At 38.8% G+C, this 16,050-nt stretch overlaps 1 protein-coding gene across 1 annotated transcript; it reads right to left on the bottom strand.

The window, feature by feature from the left end:
- Positions 1–6,526: 6,526 nt before the first annotated feature.
- Positions 6,527–12,258, bottom strand: LOC119513732 (keratin, type I cytoskeletal 18-like). The gene is made up of 2 exons (XM_037809172.1): positions 12,017–12,258; positions 6,527–7,325 (listed from the first exon to the last, which is right to left on the bottom strand). The coding sequence occupies exons 1-2, from the start codon at positions 12,256–12,258 to the stop codon at positions 6,527–6,529; spliced, it is 1,041 nt and encodes a 346-aa protein (XP_037665100.1).
- Between the last annotated feature and the right edge of the window lie 3,792 nt (positions 12,259–16,050).

Raw genomic sequence — 16,050 nt, 5'->3', positions numbered from 1 at the left:
TAAGTGTGAGAACTCAGAGTAACTAAAGGCTTTGGTTTCCAACAGGTTGGGGAGGGGGTGGGGATCAGACCAGCACTTCCCTTAGAGGTTAACAAGGGTCTATAATAGGGAAAACAGTGTTTTATTAGTCCTGCCCTGCCCTAAGCCGGTGTGGCTTGTGAAAATACTGGTACCATCAAATTCCTTCACACTTAGATGCATGAGTTAAAGCAAGTGACTTACAGAGAATGAAGACATTTTAACTAAAAGTAATGCAAGTATATCAAGTTATTTGAAAAGTTACTATTTTGTCTAATTTAGACTGATCTGACTCAAAATATGATGGTTTATTTTATTTGTTTAACTTTCAGTATGTTTTCTTAAAAAAAAATGGTTATTTCTTGAAATAGTTCTTTCTTCCATTAGTGAGAAATTGGCCTTTCAACTAATTGTTTCCCACTTAATGGGACTAGTACTACAAATTGATGTGTGTATTCATCCTGACTACTCTGAAGTACTTACAAACTCAATAATCTCTTAAATTGAAACTTCTCAGATAAATAGAACTATTCAAAGAATTCTCCCCTTTTATGATACACTAGGACAAAAAAAACTCTAAATTTTATCATTAATGTGAATGTCTATAAGAGATTTCCACATAAGTATCAGAAAAATATTTAATAGAATTAAATTCTGAATTTTCAGAACTAAGTTTGGGTTATATATTTGAACAAGTACTTTTCTGAAAAACATTCTGAAATAACTTTATAAAGATTCTAGCTAACTTTTATTTGAGCACCACAGGTAGACTCCATTTTAAGCACTTTACAGTTTAACATCTTTTTTAATTCTCATGACATCCTCCTGATGGTAGTACTGATATTATATTATGTTTATTTCTTCTTCTATTCATGTATTTTTTTTAAATGCACAGGACATACAAGAAATAATACTTGCTTAAAAAGATTCAAGTGTTCTCTCCTTGTGGAATTTATTTATATGCCATCTAGAACATATTATATATACAAAGATTACACTCTTATTTCCCCCTTTATTAGAGAAGTTATGGGTTTACTAAACAATTATCACACAATACAGAATTCCCACATACCACCCCATTATTAATTCCTTGCATTGGTGTGGAACATTTGTTACAATTGATGAAAATGCATTTTTATAATTGTGCTGTTAATATAGTCCATGGTTTAACTTAGGGTTTATTGTTTGTGTAGTGCAGTTCCATGGATTTTTTTTTTTTTTAATTTTGTTCTGTTACCATATACACAACCTAACATTTCCCTTTTGAACCACATTTAGATATATATTTCAATGCTGTTTATTACATTCACAATATTGTGCTACCATCACCACCATCCATTTGCAAAACATATCCATCATTCCAATTAGGAGCCCTGTATATTTTAAACCTTAACTTCCCATTCCCTATCCCCACCACTTCCTCTGTTAACCTATAGTTTACATTCTGACTCTGTGAATTTGCTTATTCTAATTATTTCATATCAGTGAGATCATATGATATTTGTCCTTTTGTGTCTGGCTTATTTCTTTCAACATGAGATCTTCAAGGTTCATGCATGTTGTTGCATATATCAGGACTTCATTCCTTTTAATGGCTGAAAAATACTCCATTTTATAATCAGTGAGATTATAAAACATTTGTTGTTTTGTATCTGGCTTATTTCACTCAGCATGATGTCTTCAATGTTCATCCATGGTGTCGCATGAATTGGAACTTCATTCCTTTTTACAGCTGAGTGATATTCCATTGTATGTATATACCACATTTTGTTTTTCCTACACTCTCTTTGGACTAATGTAAAAATATTTAAATCATGGAATAGAGGTAAGGCATTTTAAAAGAATACACAGAGGAGGAGTCTGAAGACGGCAGCATAGAGAGGAGTGGAAGCTAGTTAGTCCCCCCACAACAACTAGTAAACAACCAGGAACAAACAGTAAATAATCTGGAATAAATGCGGGGGGACAAATGTGACCGTCCACTCATCATACACCTACCTGAATTGGGAGGAATGCTCGAGATTGCAGCATAAAATCTGTAAGTAAGAACTGCAGATCCAAGCCGGGAGCCCCCTCCCACCATGGCCTGAGCTGCAAAGCCTCATGGTGCTAGAGAGCAGCTCTCTCCAAACAAGTGAATACAGCCCAGCTGAGCTCCAACTGGGGTTTTAAATAACAAATGTGTACTTCTTGATACAAGCTACAAATCCCCAACAAGCAAACAGAGGCTTTGGGTGACAACCGACCTTGGAGAGCCAGAAGGTGACCATGGACTGGCCCTGAAGGGGGCTTTCTGTCCCTGTTTCAGCTCAGTGGAGAAAGCCTCAGCCATTTTCAGTTCCCAGTGCTCTGAAGGCAGACAAGTGTAGAGATAGCACAGGTAGAGAGAGACCATTGAAATGCTAATGACCTCTCCATAGGGGGTCAATCTTACCTAAGAGGAAAGAGGTGGAGCCCAGCTCTACTACCCGCCTTCCATTCAGAACCAGACCTCAGAGCCTTGGGGAAAATAGCCAGGGGCCAGACCTCCTTATACCAGTCTGGAATTACAGGCTGACAGGTGCCACCTGCTGGGCAGAAAAGCACAGTGACCTGGAGCCTCACAGGGTGTACCAATTTTCTAAGACACACCCTCAGGGAAACTGGATACTGAATATTTTGTCCTTCTGGGACTGGAGCCCATTTTGGTCTGGGAAAACCTGATTGGAGTGACCAAAGAAACCATGCCTAGACAACAGAAAACAACAACCTACACTAAGAAAAACAAAGCTATGGCCCAGTCAAGGGAACAAACTTACACTTCAACTGAGATACAAGAATTTAAGCAACTGTTACTAAATCAATTTAAAAAGTTTAGGGACGATATGGCAAAAGAGATGAATCATATAATGAAAGCACTAGGCATACAAAAGGTAGAAATTGAAATTTCCAAAAACCAACTGGCAGAATCTATGGAAATGAAAGGCACAACGTAAAGATGAAAGACATAATGGAAACATACAACAGCAGATCTCAAGAGGCAGAAGAAAACACTCAGGAACTGGAGAACAAGGCACCTGAAAGCCTACACAAAAAAGAACAGATAGACAAAAGAATGGAAAAATATGGGCAAGGTCTCCGGGAACTTAAGGACAAACGAAAAGCAAGAATGTATGTGTCATTGGTGTCCCAGAACGAGAAGAGAAGGGAAAAGGGGCAGAAGCAATAATAGAGGAAATAATCAATAAAAATTTCCCATCTTTTATGAAAGACATAAAATTACAGATCCAAGAAGCACAGCGTACCCTAAACAGAATAGATCTGATAGGCCTATGCCAAGACATTTAATAATCAGATTACCAAATGTCAAAGATAAAGAGAGAATTCTGAAAGCAGCAAGAGAAAAGTGATCCATCACATACAAAGGAAGCTTGATAAGACTATGTGTGGATTTCTCAATAGAAGCCATGAAGCCAAGAAGGAAGTGAGGTGATCTATTTAAGATACTGAAGGAGAAAAAACACCAACCAAGAATTCTATATCTGGCAAAACTGTCCTTTAAATATGAGGGAGAGCTTAAAATATTCTCAAACAGACAATGACAGAATTTGTGAACAAGATACCTGCTCTACAGGAAACACTAAAGGAAGCACTGCAGACCAGGGAAAAGACAGGAATGAGAGGTTTGGAAAACAATTTTGGGAGATAGAAGCACAGCAATGTAAGTACACTGAACAAAGATGACTGTGAGTGTGGTTGAAAGAGGAGGGTTAGGACTATGTGGGACACCAGAACAAAAGATGAAAGATAAAGACTGGGACCGTATAACTCAGGGAAACCTAGGGTGCTCAACAATTGTAATAAAAGGTACAAATATGTTTCTACATGAGGTAGAAAAAATGAATGTCAACATTACAAGGTGTTAAAAATAGGGTGGGATTGGGGGGAAAATACAATCAATGCAAACTAGAGACTATAATTAACAGAAACATTGTATTATGCTTCCTTTAATATAGCAAAGGCAATATACCAAAGCTAAACACATATGGGGGGGGGGCAGGGAGTAGGGGAAGAGTATGGGAGTCCTGGCATTGGTGATGTTTGACTCTTTATTCTACTTTAGGTTAATGCTATCTTTCCTTTTGCTGCTTTCTAGCTGTCACATTTTTTTTCTCTCTCTCTTTCTCTTTTCTTTTTCTTTTGTCTCTCTGCCTTCTTTGATTCCTCCTCCTTTGTGGAAGAAATGGGGATGGCCTTATATAGATAGTGGCGATGGTGGTGCATACATAAATACGTGACTATACAGGGAACCATCAATTGTTTACTTAGGGTGGAATGTATGGTGTGTGAACAAAACTGTCTTAAAAAAATGGTTGATGAAGAAACCTTGAGGGCACTATATTGAGTGAAATAAGGCACATAAAGACAAATATTGCAGGGTCTCACTGATATGAACTAATTATAATATGTAAACTCATAAACATGAAATATAAGTTACCAGTATATAGAATGAGGCTAAAGAATGGAGAGCAGTTGCTTATTATGAACAGAATGTTCAACTAGGGTGAACTTTAATGTTTGGAAATGGACAGAGGTGATGGTAGCATGTTGTGAGAATAACAATGCTGAAAGGTGTGTGAAGGTGGTGGAAAGGGTAAGCTCAGAGTCATGTATGTCACCAGAAGGAAAATTGGAGGTTAAAAGATGGGAATGTATAAAACAGTGAATCTTGTGGTGGACAATGTCCTTGATTAACAGCACAAATATTAGAAATCTCTCTCACGAACTACAAGAAAGGTATGACACTATGGCTAGAAGTTAATAATAGAGACACATATAGGAAAAAAGATACATACTATTGCAAACTATATACTACAGTTAGTAGTATTTTAGCATTCTTTCATCAACAGTAACAAATGTACTGTACCAAAACTATGAATCAATAATGGAGAGGGGTGTGGTTAGGGGTACGAGAGGATTTGAGTTTCCTTTTTTGTCTTTATCTCTTTTCTGGAGTAATGAAAATGTTCTAAAAATTGAAAATTAATTGTGGTGATGGATGCACAGCTGTATGATGGTACCACGGGCAATTGATTGTACACTTTGGATCTTTGGATAGTTGTATGGTATGTGAACAAGGTCAATAAAAAAAAAAATATATATATATATATATAACAATACACAGAGATAAGCAAGTTATTAATGTATGTGTATTTAATAAAAGATATGTACCCACTGTTTTCATCAGAGAACTGTTTTCTTTCCTAGAGCTCAATTATCACTATCATAATTTCAACCAGCCTGATCTCAGGTGTGGTTCATTACCCTGTGTAGTTTGAAACAAAATGTCCTTATTAAATTTAAAATTATTTAGAAACATTTTATAATTCACATTTCTATAAAAGTACAAAAAGGCAAATGTTGCATATATTAATATATAAGATAGTTAAAAGTTGTTATGTCAGTTGGAGTTCATTCATTCACTTATTTAATTAATAAATATTTATTGGCACCTGGCACGTTCAAGTTCTTGTTCTGAACAATGGTGATACACCAGTAAACAAGTCTGTCGTCTAGGTGTCTGTCCTCCTGAAACATACAGTGGGTGAGACAAACAATAAACAAGTAAACAAATAAATAAAAAAGACGCCTTTTCAAGTAATGAGAGTAATGATATTCTATATTACTGGGAGAAAGAACATTAGATAATGTAGTCAGAGAAGGCCTTTTGGAAAGGTGATATTAAATTGAGAATAGTTTCAATGAAATTTTTCAAGAATAATTTAAACCTATTTCTTCTTACTATTTGGGGCTAATTGTCATAACTGGGTTATAGAATCATACAATATAAGCAGTGAAAACATGTTAGAGACTGTCTACTTGAATACCTTCACTTAAAAAATGAGCAAATGAAAGTGTTTAGAAAAGATCTAGCCCAAAATTAAATGGCAATTTTTTTATTTTTTTGAAGACGCAGAAATTTTTTATTGGTCACTGGTTCCCCAAAGGGCACCCTGCTTCTGCTGCCTCAATGCCTCAGAACTTTGGTGTCATTGGTCTCAGCTACCACTTTGACATCCACCATCCTGTGGGTGGTGACCTTGTGGATGGTTTGCATGGAGTTGCTGCTGTCCAGGGCGTCGCCGAGACTGAAACCCTGTCCATCTTCTAGCAGGCAGCGATAGGTGGCAATCTCGGTCTCCAGCTTGACCTTGATGTTCAGCAGGGCCTCATACTCCTAGGCCTGGTGCTGCCCCTCTGCCCGGGTCTGTGCTAGCTCCAACTCCAGGTGCAGCAGGACCCTGTTGATTTGCTCCATCTGCAGGGCATAGTGGGCTTCCACCTCCTGCAGGCTGTTCTCCAGGCTGGCTTTCAAGTTTCTCATGGAGTCCAGGTTGATTTCCAAGGACTGGACAGTACATCTCAGCTCCGTGAGTGTCATCTCAGCAGCTCCTATCTCAGTGGACTGAGTGGTGACCACTGTGGTGCTCTCTTCAGTCTGCTGAGATCAGTACTTGTCCAGCTCCTCTCATTTCTTCTGAACCAACTCGTCATACTGGATTCGGATGTCTGATATGATCTTGCTGAGGTCTTGAGACTTGGGGGTGTCCACCTCCATCGTCAGCCCAGAGCTGGCAATCTGGGTTTGTAGGCCCTTTACTTCCTCCTCATGGCTATTCTTCATGAAGAACAGCTCCTCCTTGAAAGCCTCAATCTCTATCTCCAGCTGCAGACGAGTGACGTTGGTGTCATCAGTGACCTTGCGGAGCCCATGGAAGTCACTCTCCACAGACTGGCGCATGGCCAGCTCAGTCTCATACATGACTCTGAAGTCGTCAGCAGCCAGCCGGGCATTGTCAATCTGAAGAACGCTGAGGGCATTGTCCACAGAAATTTCAAAGATCTGAGCCCTCAGTTCCTCAATAATCTTGAAGTAGTGGCTCCAGGCCCTGACCTGGGGTCCCTTCTTCTCCAGGTGTTCCTGAATTTTGCCCTCCAGTCTCTGATTCTCAGTTTCTAGGCTCTTCACCTGGTCCAGGTAGGAGGCCAGGCAGTCATTCAGGGCTTGCGTGGTCTCCTTCTCACCCTGGATGCTCCCCATTCCCACCAGACCCCTGGCCATCCCGCTGGCCAGGGCCCTGGACCCCCAGCCACCCTGAGAGCTAGAGGAGCAGGACACGGTGATCTGGGAGCCCGAGCCCCGGCACCCACATACACGCTGGTCATGCTGCTGGACAGCTGGAACCGGTGGCTGGGCAACTGGACTGAGCCCAGGGATCAGTAGTTGGTGGAGAAGGTGGTGGAATGGGTGGTGAAGCTCATGTTGTCTGGGGAATAAGGTGAGAGGCCAGGGCTGGGGATATGGGTGCAGCTATATGGCAAATTTATCAGAGCTGCTGAATGAAGCCCATTTCTCTGAATCACCAGATCTATATCTTGTGCTGCCATCTTGTTTGAAGAAATACATATTTTACACAGACTCGTACACTACCACCACCAGTACTTATCCCCAAACTAGTGGAAAATCATTGCTCTGGCTCCTGGGACTGTACCAATTTCATCCTATGTCAACCTTAATACAGAATTTTACCACTTTCTTCATAAATCCAATTAATCAGAACTTTTCAGAAACTTTACTAGAATTAGCAGCTTGAACTGAAGATATGGGTGTCACTGAAAGAGGGCATGTAATGCAGCACTTTCATCCCCCAAACTTTTGCCTCCTGCTCCTCTTTCTCTCCCTCCTTTCATGCTCCAGTCTCTCTCTCACACCCATTTTTAGTCTTACACATCTTCTGGTTTTTGAGCATGCCCTTCAGGTCTCAGCCTCCACCCCAATGACCCAAAGGAAACGTATCAAAATATTTCTTTCAAACAATCACAGAGTTCTCTCAAGAGAACTTTTGATAGAGTTTTTTTCCTCCATTTTATTACTTAGTAAAATCTCATTTAAGATATTGAAAGCACAAATCAGCACAAACAAATTATACCATTTGGAACAGAATACAATGGAACACAAACTTGGATGGAGATTAATTTTCTCTGCTGTAGAGAGGTGAGGTTAGTAGCACAGAACTAAGTTTGTCTCTTTCAGTAGCAGCCACAAGAGAGACAAGTAGTGGCCTAATATAGACTACTTTATTCTGATATGACCAACAGGAAACCAGGGGCTTATGAAACCAACAGAAGTGGGAAAGGACATCTGCTTCATCAGTGATGAACCCCAGGGCTGACATCAGGAACAGAAGCAGACTTACTGAATCTGCAGTAGCAGAGGGCCAGAGCTGACATGTGATCTGGGAATTTAAACTTTCAGTGCTAGGAGTGGGAAAGAAGAAGGCTGTTATATCTCGTAAACATAAGGCAGTCCATGGGGAATTCCTGAATTAGTCAGAAGGAATTTTAGTAGGAGCTGGGGTTTCCACATTGCTGTGGATGCTGGCTAAGCCTGAAAAATCTTATTTTGTGACAATATTCCATTTCTGAATTTGATGTAGTCTGAACATGGTTTATACTTGCATCTAAGTAACAATTAGTCAAAGACCTCCTGCTCCTCCAAATAAAACCATGCTTTCTTTCTGTAGTCCTAAGAGGATATGAATGCTAGTGTCACCTTTTACCTGAAAGAATTCAAACTCTACTTGACAGTGATTTTTTTGTGATCTCAGAGTCCTGTTACCTTCATTTAATGGTTATTGCTGGAAGGGATATTTAAAGAATAGAAAAAGCCAAAGGCATGTGAAACATTTGAAAAAGTTTATTATATTTCAGTGTATCAAATGCTATTTTCTCTATCTCCTTTGTTATCACCTAGATACTTCCTGAGGATTAATCTTTAAAATTGGCACCAGGAACTTTGTAATTATAGTGAAACTAGTGGCTGGGGACTAATTATTCAGTTTATGAATTACTTGCCTGTCCTCTTCTCCCTATAATTCTCTTTCTAATATTTTGGCATTTACTTCAGCTTTCATTATCATGTATTATGGCACTTAACTCATTAAATATAATAATAGGAATTCTAATTGCTAACATTTTTGGATATTTACCAGGCACCTTACATACCTTACGTATTTTAATCCTTATAGCAATCCTTGAATTGATTATATTATCATCCCATTTTATAGTTGGGACCTAAGAAAGGTTAAGAAAATACTTTAATTTCCATAAGTAGTAAGTGCCAGTGCTAGGATTCAAACCCAGGTTTCTCTGCTACTAAAGATCTCACTGTCAATTGCTATGCTATATTTCTTCCTTAATTTTAGTAATAGAAACACAATTGTGGAGAAAAGGATGAATTGTTTTGCATAATAACGCTGTGGTGGTTTTGTAATATGCCTATTTGGGTGAGCTCATAAACTACATTTACTATAATCCCTTTCCCCCTATGGTTGGCCAAAAGAGATATTTGAACAAGATTTGGAAGGCAGAAGCTAAGGGAGTAGTCCTCTGAAGGTCAGTATGGTTGGATACAGTGAAAGACAGAGCAGAGGTGCTGGAAGATTCTAGTTTGACCTTGCTCTCTACTGGTCTGTATCCAGCTGATTTTCCTGACTGGTGTTTTCTATGAACAATAGTTCTGGAGTAGAGAGAGAGGCTACAGTAGTGTGAGTGAGGAAGCAGTAGAGATTAGATAGTAGAGATTGGATCATAGGCATAAAAGGAGACCCTACTGTAGGACTTTGCAAAGACTTGGGGGCTTTTATTGAAAGTAAAATGCAAAGACATAGGTAGTGGTGGTGGTTTGCAGGGTGTTGATGTGATCTACTCACCTTTTTAAAAGCTCACTCTGGCTCTTGTGATGTATGAAGCTGGAGTTCACAGGTAAGCCTGCAGTTGCCACTGGTATTGGGAACCCTTCAGCATATAGATGGTATTTAAAGTCAAGGAAAGAGATGTGATCATATAGGGAATGTTTATCAGTGGAGAAATGAGGAGGTGGGAGGACAGAGATTGACAAAGAACATTCTGAGGTATGAGAACCAAGACACAATAACGTTCTGGATGCCTAGTAGAATGTATTACATGAAGAACATGCAGAGAGATCAGCTTTGTTAAATGACATCAATAAGTCAAGTGAGATGAGAAATAGGAATTGACTGAAAATTAGTCAGTCGCTTACGGTTCAGGTTTGCTAAGGCTGCTGTTATGCAGAAGACCAGAAAAGGATTGGCTTTTATAAAGGGGGTTTATATGGTTACAAATTTACAGTCCTAAGTCCATAAAAGGGCCCAAACTAAGGCACCAACAAAAAGATACCTTCACTGAAGAACAGCCCATGGCATCCAGAACACCTCTGTCAGCTGCGAAAGCACATGGCTGGCATCTGCTGTTCCTTTGCTCCCAGGTTGCATTTCAAAAATGGTGTTCTCTGAAATGTCTCTGGGGTTTTCTTGGCTTAGCATCTTCCAACGTCCTTCTGTCTGCATCTCTAAGCATCAGCAAGCATCTCGGTCTCTCCAAAAGTCTCCCTCAGCTGCTCTGAGCTCCTTCTGTCTTTGAGCTCTCTGAAAGGACTCCAGTGATCTAATTTAGACCCAACCTGAATGGGTGGGGTAATACCTCCATGGAAATAATTTAATCAAAGATCTTGCCCACAGTTGGATGTACCACATTTCCATGGAAACAACCTAATCCAAATATCCCACAAGATTGGATTAAAACATAGCTTTTGGGGGGACATACTATATCCAAAACTGGCACACTACTATTAAAAGAACCTAAATGACCAAATATATAAGAATGAGAGGAAATGTAATGTATAGTAGCATTGCTTCTTTATAGAATTTCCCTTTTCCTCCTTTCTGCTTGAAACTTCTATTCATCTAAAGATATCAATTCAAAGAGAACATTTCTGTGAAGTCTTTCCTGACTGCTATTGGTAAAAATAGTTCCACCATTCTTTGTATTCCCCTAGCATTTTCTTCATACTTCCATGTGACACTTGCCACAAGGAATTACAAATAAATTTTTAAATATTTTTGTCTATTTTTCTAGAATGTGATCTTCTAGGGAGACTAGACTATAACTTATCTTTATATTCTTACTTTTGGGCACATAAAAGGGTGACTGTATGAATGAATGTGTTCATATATGAAGGAAAAGATTAAGAGGAAATAACGTTTATTGTGAACGTAGTGTAGGTCAGACATTTTGCTAGGAGGTTAAAGTTTGTTTTCTCACCATAAATTATTCTGTAATATTTCTATTATACTCATCTAATCCACTAATTTTAATCCACATTTTACAAATTAGGAAACACTGGTTCATAGCAGTTAAGCATGTGCATGCACATACATGCACACACACACTGTAATAGATACACTGACAGCAGATCTGGAATTTGAACCATAGCTGACCTCAAGACCCATGATATTTCCACTAAATTACACTGAATAAATAAACAGGTGAACAAAGGAAGAAATCAGTAGTACTTTCTCGTCTTGAATTTAACTACTGAAATGACTACTTATCCTAAAGTTGCTACATACGAGCTCGGCCTCTGATAGACATAGAGGCATTGCCTTCAGCCCTCATCATCATCATTACAACATTATCAGTAGCTGCATCATTGCCCTCCTCATCATCACAATCCTAATCTTCATTTTTGCTTGTTTACTTTGTGCTAGTCTATGCTAAGTGCTTTAAACATGATATTAAAAATAATAATAATAATAAAAGGGATCTCCATCAGTTGGTTTCTTTTTCTGCAGTACTAGAGATTCCAGCCTTAACCTTCTCTTCCTTTTCAGGCCAGCCCAATCCATCATGATCTTCAACTTAAGTGCCTTTAACTATTCTGCTGTGCTTTTCAACAGCATTTTGTAATCATATATAAATAGCCCAGATTTCTTTTATTTTGCATTTCTCTCCATGTTAGATGCTGTGATAAATCACCCATGTCTCCTGTCAGAAATCAAGATTTATTCTCTCTGCCATTAGGAGGGCTACCATCTGCAAGCCCTTGGGTGGCAGCCCCTTTACAGGGATTACCTAAAATGCAGGCAATTGCCTTCACCCAAGAGCACATCCCCTTCCCAGGTTTCTTGTATCCAATGATTCACTGATGTGGAGACACAGAGACTCCATCCTCTTGCTTAAACTTGTGCAGTCCTGAATGTTCATCTCATCTTCAGAACTTCCAGTAGGATTGGCTGAGGTATGTGTTGATGTTACATTGCAGCCCACTTTCTTCCTCTGTCTAATCTGCTTCTTTCGCTTCCTTTCCACAACAGCACTCCCTAATAAAACCTCCTTCATGTTAATCTCTGTCTCAGAGCATGAATTCCAGAGAACTCAACCTGCAACACCCATGAGTTTAAATGCTTTCACTATATTTACAGTGCCTTCAGTCTCAGATAGTTTGGTTGAACTAGTGGAGTTACGATGTCTGGGTTCATATCCCGTATCTACCTCTTAATAGCTGTGAGATGTTGAGCAGGTCATAACATCTCTAAACCTCAGCAACCTAACCTGGAAAATGGCATTTTTAATCATAGATTAAACAAGCAAATTCAAGTAAAACACTTAGCATAGCAACTGGCACATAGAAAGCTCTCAATATATGAAAAATATTTGGGTCATTAAAGGAGATATCACATTACCTCCAAAATACTGAACAAGAGTCAACAGAAATTATCTAATCTGATTCTGTTTCATATATGAAGAGGATTAAGTAATTTGCTCAAGATGAATAGATAGTTGAGGCAAAGTTGAAACTAAAATGCAAGTCACTCTCTGCTACACCATGTTGACTTTTAACCAAAAATCTTGAGAAGGTAAAAATGGACTTATATAGCAAGCATTGTATTTTGCACATCCATACTTAAGAATAAGCATATTTAAGAAAGGGTGAATGTACTCATTCTTGGGTTATAATTATGAGATTAGAAATCAATTTTAAATTATTAATTTAAATGGACTTTTGGAAGTATTTGCATTTTCTCAGTTGTCTTTGCTTCTGATTCCAATTGCATGGAAATTAAAGGTCTGCACATTTTTTGCTAAAATATCTTCTGTATTTTTCTGAAGTATCATGAGGACATGATAGAGACATACTGAGAACTCATGGCTCCATCAACTCTCCTACTGCCATAAGACTATGGAAGTATTTCTGCTCCCCAGAGGTAAACTATACCTTATTTTTTTCCCTTAAAAAATTAAGGCCAGGAAAAATCAGTTTTAAGGAAAAAATCACCAAAGGCATATAAAATTTACCTTGCTTTATCTGGCTTTTAAATCGCATAAGTGACCATGGTACTCAATGCAACTATTATTTGAGCCACAGTTATGACATAATGTTTAATTTTTTTCCTTGCTGTCTGTAGTCAATACTTAACCAATCAACAAATACTAATTGAACACCTACTATATATTTACCAACATCCATATTTCCTTATTTCCCAGAAGAGTAAAACAAACTTGTTCCAATCAAATGTGAACTCTTACTATCATATACTTATGCAAGATATTTAAAGTGTATGTTCAAGAAGCAATCATCACAGCATTTGCTTTCTATAAACTTGAAGAACCTATACTTCATCAAAACCCTCATTCCTCCAGTTATACTCACTGAAATGCCATATCTTGATATATAACAATAATTAAATGTATAATTGATAAGATACTTACTGAGAGTAACCAAGCATTTAATAGACTCCCTAATTCTTAAGACTCATGGTATGTATTATAGAACATAAATGTTCAGCATAAGTTCAATTAAAATTCAATTAACATTAAATACATTGACATCAAAATAGTGTCACAGGTGAGTGACATTTTGATGCTCCTATGTCTGAAAACAGAGGAGAATATATTGACCCTGGCACAAAGAATAAATATCAATAAAACAGCAGGTCTCTGATAAACAGATATAATTACCAGAAGGATCTGCCTATTTACACATCAGGACTGCTGTCTTCATATATCTTATTCCCATTACATAATTATCAAATAAAACTAATTCTAGAATAAGTAATAGCATCACACAGAGAGCTGCTTGGTTAAATATTTTCATCTTTGTGGGAAGACATTCATGTGTAATATCAAACGAAGAATTACGCTGAATCTCTAAACAATGAACTTACAGCAAACTGGTGTCTCAAGAACCCACCAACAGCCGTTGGGAGGATATTTCTTTCATGATTTTTACATGCTTTTCCACTTTAAAGAAGAAAACAGAACTGTCAGTTTTAAGGCATGGTGACACTAATCTTTAACTTTTAGTTCGGGGGGTTTCCTTTTGTAAAATCAGAAGCCCTTAACAGTGAATTCGGTACTGCTGCAAGAACTTCTTTTGCTTTTCAGGCAACTACCTCAGTGTTCTTTTTCTCCAGTGCTGTGATGGGCACACTAAGAACAGTTTCTTGCTGAGCTGTGCAGCTCCTTCAGATAAGGACAGCAGGAGACCAGGCAGATAGCCAAGACAGAGAGTGAGAGGAGCTAAGATCACAGACAAGGCTTCAGAAGGAGATGTGCAACATAAACACAGATAAAGGAAAAGATCTGCTCTGAGTAACTAAGGTGCTTCTTACAGTCTGCTGGTTTGGGGGATGAGCCTTCAATTGACCTGGGCTTCTACTGACTGGGAAAGTGCTTTATTGAGATGTCTTGTCTTGAGTCAGAACTTTGCATCATAATAGGGTTGGTAAAGTCTCATTGATAGAAAGTGTGCAGGTGTGTGGAGACCCTTGGATTGATTGATAGGCCTCTTACTAGCTGTCATTCAGAACAATCTCCAAGTTCCCTCATTGGGTGTGATTTGGGACACTTTTCCTCCAAGCCATTTCATTTTCTTAAACTCTTTATTTTTATCCTTTAGGATTACTGGCCACTGTCCTTCAGACTGAGCAAGATAGAGCATTTCAGTGTCACCTATCAGTCAGTCAAATTGTGACAAAAGGCAGTGGCTTCCTGCCATGATCTTCCTGGTGGGGGGGTGGAGGGAGTTCCCAGCAGGGGACTCACTTTGCAGCACTTAATGTTGTGGGTCCTGAAAGGAAAGAGTGTGAAGGAGCAGGAAATTGGATTTAAGTCACCTACAAATCAGTACAGAGTTCAAACCTAGCTTGTGTTTGTTTATAAAATAGCTCTCTAAGTAATTCACACTGTTTCCCACTTAACTTCTTGGACACATGGCATTCAGCCTACTGAGGAGTTTTTCTGGAGTTGTTCATGGAAGTGCTGAGTTTGACACCGACAGAATGGAATTTGGGGTCAGAATTACTATTTTAAACGTAGGCCTTTGGGATTTATAAAAGATGTTCCTGATATGTTAAAACAGCTGGAAGAGCCTTTGAGATCTGTAGTATAAGGAAGAGGCCCTCTAATTTGTATTACAGGTGAGGAAAACCAGGCTCAGGGAGCTTGGCTGACTTTTCCTGCACCTTCAGAACTCGTGATAACATCTTGCAGTCCCTAAGGCACGGAACTACTGAAGGAGAAAACTCACCTCTGCAAGCTCCCCAGACTACTCTCAAGCCGAAATTGCACTTGGGGGGCCATCCCCTGTCTTCCCCAATCCCAGCTGAGGCTGTTTCAGTCTCCACCAGATGAAAAGAGACATTCAAGGTCATTAGCCCAATTTCTCCCTGTGAGGGTGGGATTGGCTGCTGAGCTATTCTGATGACCCAGAAATTACATGGATTCATTTCTTTCTTTTTAAATAAAAGCATTTCTATTCCAGTTTTTCTATGGCTCTTTTTCAAGATAAGAGGAGGTGGGGGAAGCCCAACTTCTTTGCTAGCAGACTCTCCTTTTCTGTGTGCAGTCTTTCATAATCTGTCTTGATTTTCGGCCAATACCTTACATTTTTTGTACTCTGTGCCTTTTAATCACCTAAGGAATCTGACTTAGTGTCCTTCCCTCTGGATCATAGGCTACTCCTCCTTCATCTGTGTCTCCCAGGAGGAGAGAGAGGGCCAGAAACCTTTTTTCCTATGTTGGCTCCTGCCCTGACAATATAACTTTCTTCTCTCCCAGACCTCTTTTGGGCTGTTATTCATTCCTGGGCTTGATTTAATCTTTTTTTTTTTTTTTTTTTTTTTTAATGTA

Source organism: Choloepus didactylus, chromosome 2 (genome assembly GCF_015220235.1).
Source record: "Choloepus didactylus isolate mChoDid1 chromosome 2, mChoDid1.pri, whole genome shotgun sequence".
In the NCBI taxonomy this organism is placed as follows: domain Eukaryota; kingdom Metazoa; phylum Chordata; class Mammalia; order Pilosa; family Megalonychidae; genus Choloepus; species Choloepus didactylus.
This window is presented reverse-complemented; position numbering and strand designations above follow the sequence as displayed.

Coding starts and splice junctions, on each gene's coding strand:
- LOC119513732 (XM_037809172.1), bottom strand. CDS start 12,258: ATGAAGGAGGTTTTATTAGGGAGTGCTGTTGTGGAAAGGAAGCGAAAG. Junction 7,326..12,016: donor GGAAGGGGATGTGCTCTTGG/GTGAAGGCAATT, acceptor CTTATTCCCCAG/ACAACATGAGCTTCACCACC.